General features: G+C 42.7%; 1 protein-coding gene across 1 annotated transcript; it reads left to right on the top strand.

Annotated features, from left to right (window-relative positions):
- Nucleotides 1–360: 360 nt before the first annotated feature.
- LOC100759744 (60S ribosomal protein L36a-like) lies at nucleotides 361–690 on the top strand. Its single transcript, XM_027428997.1, has one exon. The coding sequence runs from the start codon at nucleotides 361–363 to the stop codon at nucleotides 688–690; it is 330 nt and encodes a 109-aa protein (XP_027284798.1).
- Nucleotides 691–2,935: the final 2,245 nt, after the last annotated feature.

Genomic DNA, 2,935 nt, shown 5'->3' with positions numbered 1-2,935 from the left:
GGAAAGATACTGTGTTCAAACAATTTTCAATCGCTCACCCTATTTAAAGATACCAAGTAAAGCTAATGTTCTTATTAGAATTCTTTGGATGCATCTAGAAATAACGAAAACATTTAAGTAAAATGGGAGTTTTACTAAGAGAGTCTCAGGATGCTTCATGTAGCTAAGACAAGGTAAATTAGAATAGAAGCAAATGTGGACTATCACATGCTGTTTAGAATGTTGAGAGAGCAGTATACCTACTTGTATGAAAAAACATTCAAGATCCAAGCCACAGAACACTACTTTTGTAATGACTCAGTTGGCTTAAGAAACACTCCATGCATCTTTCTTTCTGTGTCGATAGTTGCTTCTGACCACATGGTGAATGTTCCTAAGACCCCCTGGACGTTCTGCAAGACACGTGGCAAGCACCAGCCCCATAAAGTGACACAGTACAAGAAGGGCAAGGACTCTTTGTATGTCCAGGGAAAGTGGTATTATGACAGGAAACAGAGTGGGTGTGGTGGGCAGACTAAGCCTATTTTCCAAAAAAAAAAAAAAAAGGCTAAAAGTACAAAGAAGATTGTGCTGAGGCTTGAGTGTGTTGAGCCCAACTGCAGATCTAAGAGGATGCTGGCTATTAAGAGAGGCAAGCATTCTGAACTGGGAAGCGATAAGAAGAGAAAGGGTCAAGTGATCCAGTTCTAAGCTGCTCTTGTTATGAAGACAATAAAATCACAATAAGAGAAAAAACAAAAGAAGAAACACTCCATGCAGGTGTGGAGGTGCACTTCTGCAACCCAGCTCTCAGGAGATGGAAGCGGAAAGGTAAGAAGTTCAAGTGCATCCTCAACTATACAGTGAATTTGAGGCCAGCCTTGGCTACATTCGACCCTGCCTCAAAAACACCCCCACATAGAACAAAGAAGTACTAATAAGTGCTGCACTCTAGTGCTGCACATGGAACTCCAGCACCTGAGAGGTGGAACCAGTTAGACCAAGAGTTCAAAGCCAGCCTCTGCTATGTAGTGAGTTCAAAACCACCCTAGAATGCATAAGTCAGGGGCAGGTAGATCTGAGAGTTAGAGGTATAGGCCAGTCTGGTCTACAAAGGTAGTTCCAGGCCAGCCAGGGCTATATAGTGAGACACACGCAGAGGAAATGCTGTCCATGGAACATGATAAACCTTGAGGATATGCTGTCAGATAAGCCAGATGCAAAAGGATGACTATCATGTGATCCCATTTGCATTACCTCAAGAGCGGAGTGAAATGGCTGCCAAGGCTGGGGTAGTGGTAAATAAATTGATAGGCAATGAATGGATATACATTTCAGTTTCTCAGGCTAAGTCTTAGAAATCTGCTACATGCATATACAAAAGACCCATGAAGACCTCATGTTGTCCTGACAGCAAGTTAATTAAAAATTTTAGGGCTTGCGGGGAGGAGAGCTGGAGAGATGGCTCAGAGGTTAAGAGCACTGGCTCTGGTGACCTCTCCTGGTGTGCAGGCAGAACACTTAAAAAAAAAAAAAGCACAACTTTTTTTTTAGCTGGGTGGTGGCAGTGCACACCTTTAATTCCATGACACAAATATGTAAAAACAAATTAATACTGGTAAGACAAGAATATAGTCAGTACTTCTGTTTCAGGAATCTACTGTTCTTGGGACATTAAGCTCCTTAGAAAATGGATTACACAACCCATTCTATATGTGATGTGTCTACAAAGATATAGGATTCCATCATTCCTCTAATATTTTTAGGTCAGGAGTCATGCTGGAAGACACCCTATAAAATAAACATAACTACACTTTTCATCACTTGCTATTAAGAAGCAAATTCTACCTGGTGGATCACTCTACATTATAAAGGTACCACAACCTACCCAGAAACGCTGCTTCAACATTTCTTTATATTCAATGATTGAGAGACATTGCTAAATTTGAGTTAGCCTTACAAACTGAACTGTACACAGCAAACCCTAAAAAGTACGAGAAGTGACACAGGGGTCTCAGAGAGCCATGAAATCATGAAGGACTTCCCTATGTGCGGTGTTGAGTCAAACATAGTCGCCATGGGATGTAACTAGAACATCTGGGCTTATAACCTCTAGCACTCCCGACCCTTTGCACAGGTCAGATAAGGATTCCTATAGCACACTCATCAGGCCACTTCTGCCCAAGCAGTACTAGAGCATATAATTGGTAACCTGCTCAGATTGGCGGGCTCACCTGCACACGAAGGACTTCTCTCTGCTCTCCAAAAGCATTCCTATAATACAAATAAATAAAAGACCCAGAGACTTTTATATCAGGGTTCAACCTGAAGATCAGGGAAGCAAAGCAGCCAGCCACTAGCTCTCAACTCTAGCTCAGGCTGAAAGGGCTGACCCATGCATGAGCAATTCACCAAGTATCAAACTGCTGCCTCTCCTCAGTGTGGCTGGAGAATGAATGCCTCTTACTGAATCCTGATACTGACTTATATACCTCTCATGGGTCCTGGGATTAACGATGTGTTATAATTCTCTTTTTGACTGATTCACACTATTGTGTTGATCTGGGTGGCCTTGGACTCACAGAGATCCATCCAACTCTTAATCCTGAGTCCTCGGATTAAAGGTGTGTGCCACCACCTCCTAGCTTCTGGCTGCTGGGATTAAAGGTGTGTGCCTGGCTTCTATGGCTTGTGGCTGCCTTTGCTTTCTGAATCCTCAGGCAAGCTTTAATAAGGCATAAATAATTGTCACTACACATTCCTGTCCACTGCTTTCTCCTTCCCTTTGTGTCTTTTCCTCTTGACTATCCTGAGCTTCATTAGCACTCTTTTATATGCATCATGTCTAAGTGTCAGAAACAATCGGAGAACTGTCGCCACCCAGCTGATGAGGCCTTGCCCTCAATCTATAGTCTTCCCATGCAACGAGAGCTGACTATAAGGAAAGGTCATCTGT

The sequence above is a fragment of the Cricetulus griseus genome, chromosome 8, assembly GCF_003668045.3.
Source record: "Cricetulus griseus strain 17A/GY chromosome 8, alternate assembly CriGri-PICRH-1.0, whole genome shotgun sequence".
Lineage (NCBI taxonomy): Eukaryota > Metazoa > Chordata > Mammalia > Rodentia > Cricetidae > Cricetulus > Cricetulus griseus.
Note: the sequence above shows the minus strand (reverse complement) of the source record. Positions and strands in the feature narration are given on the sequence as shown.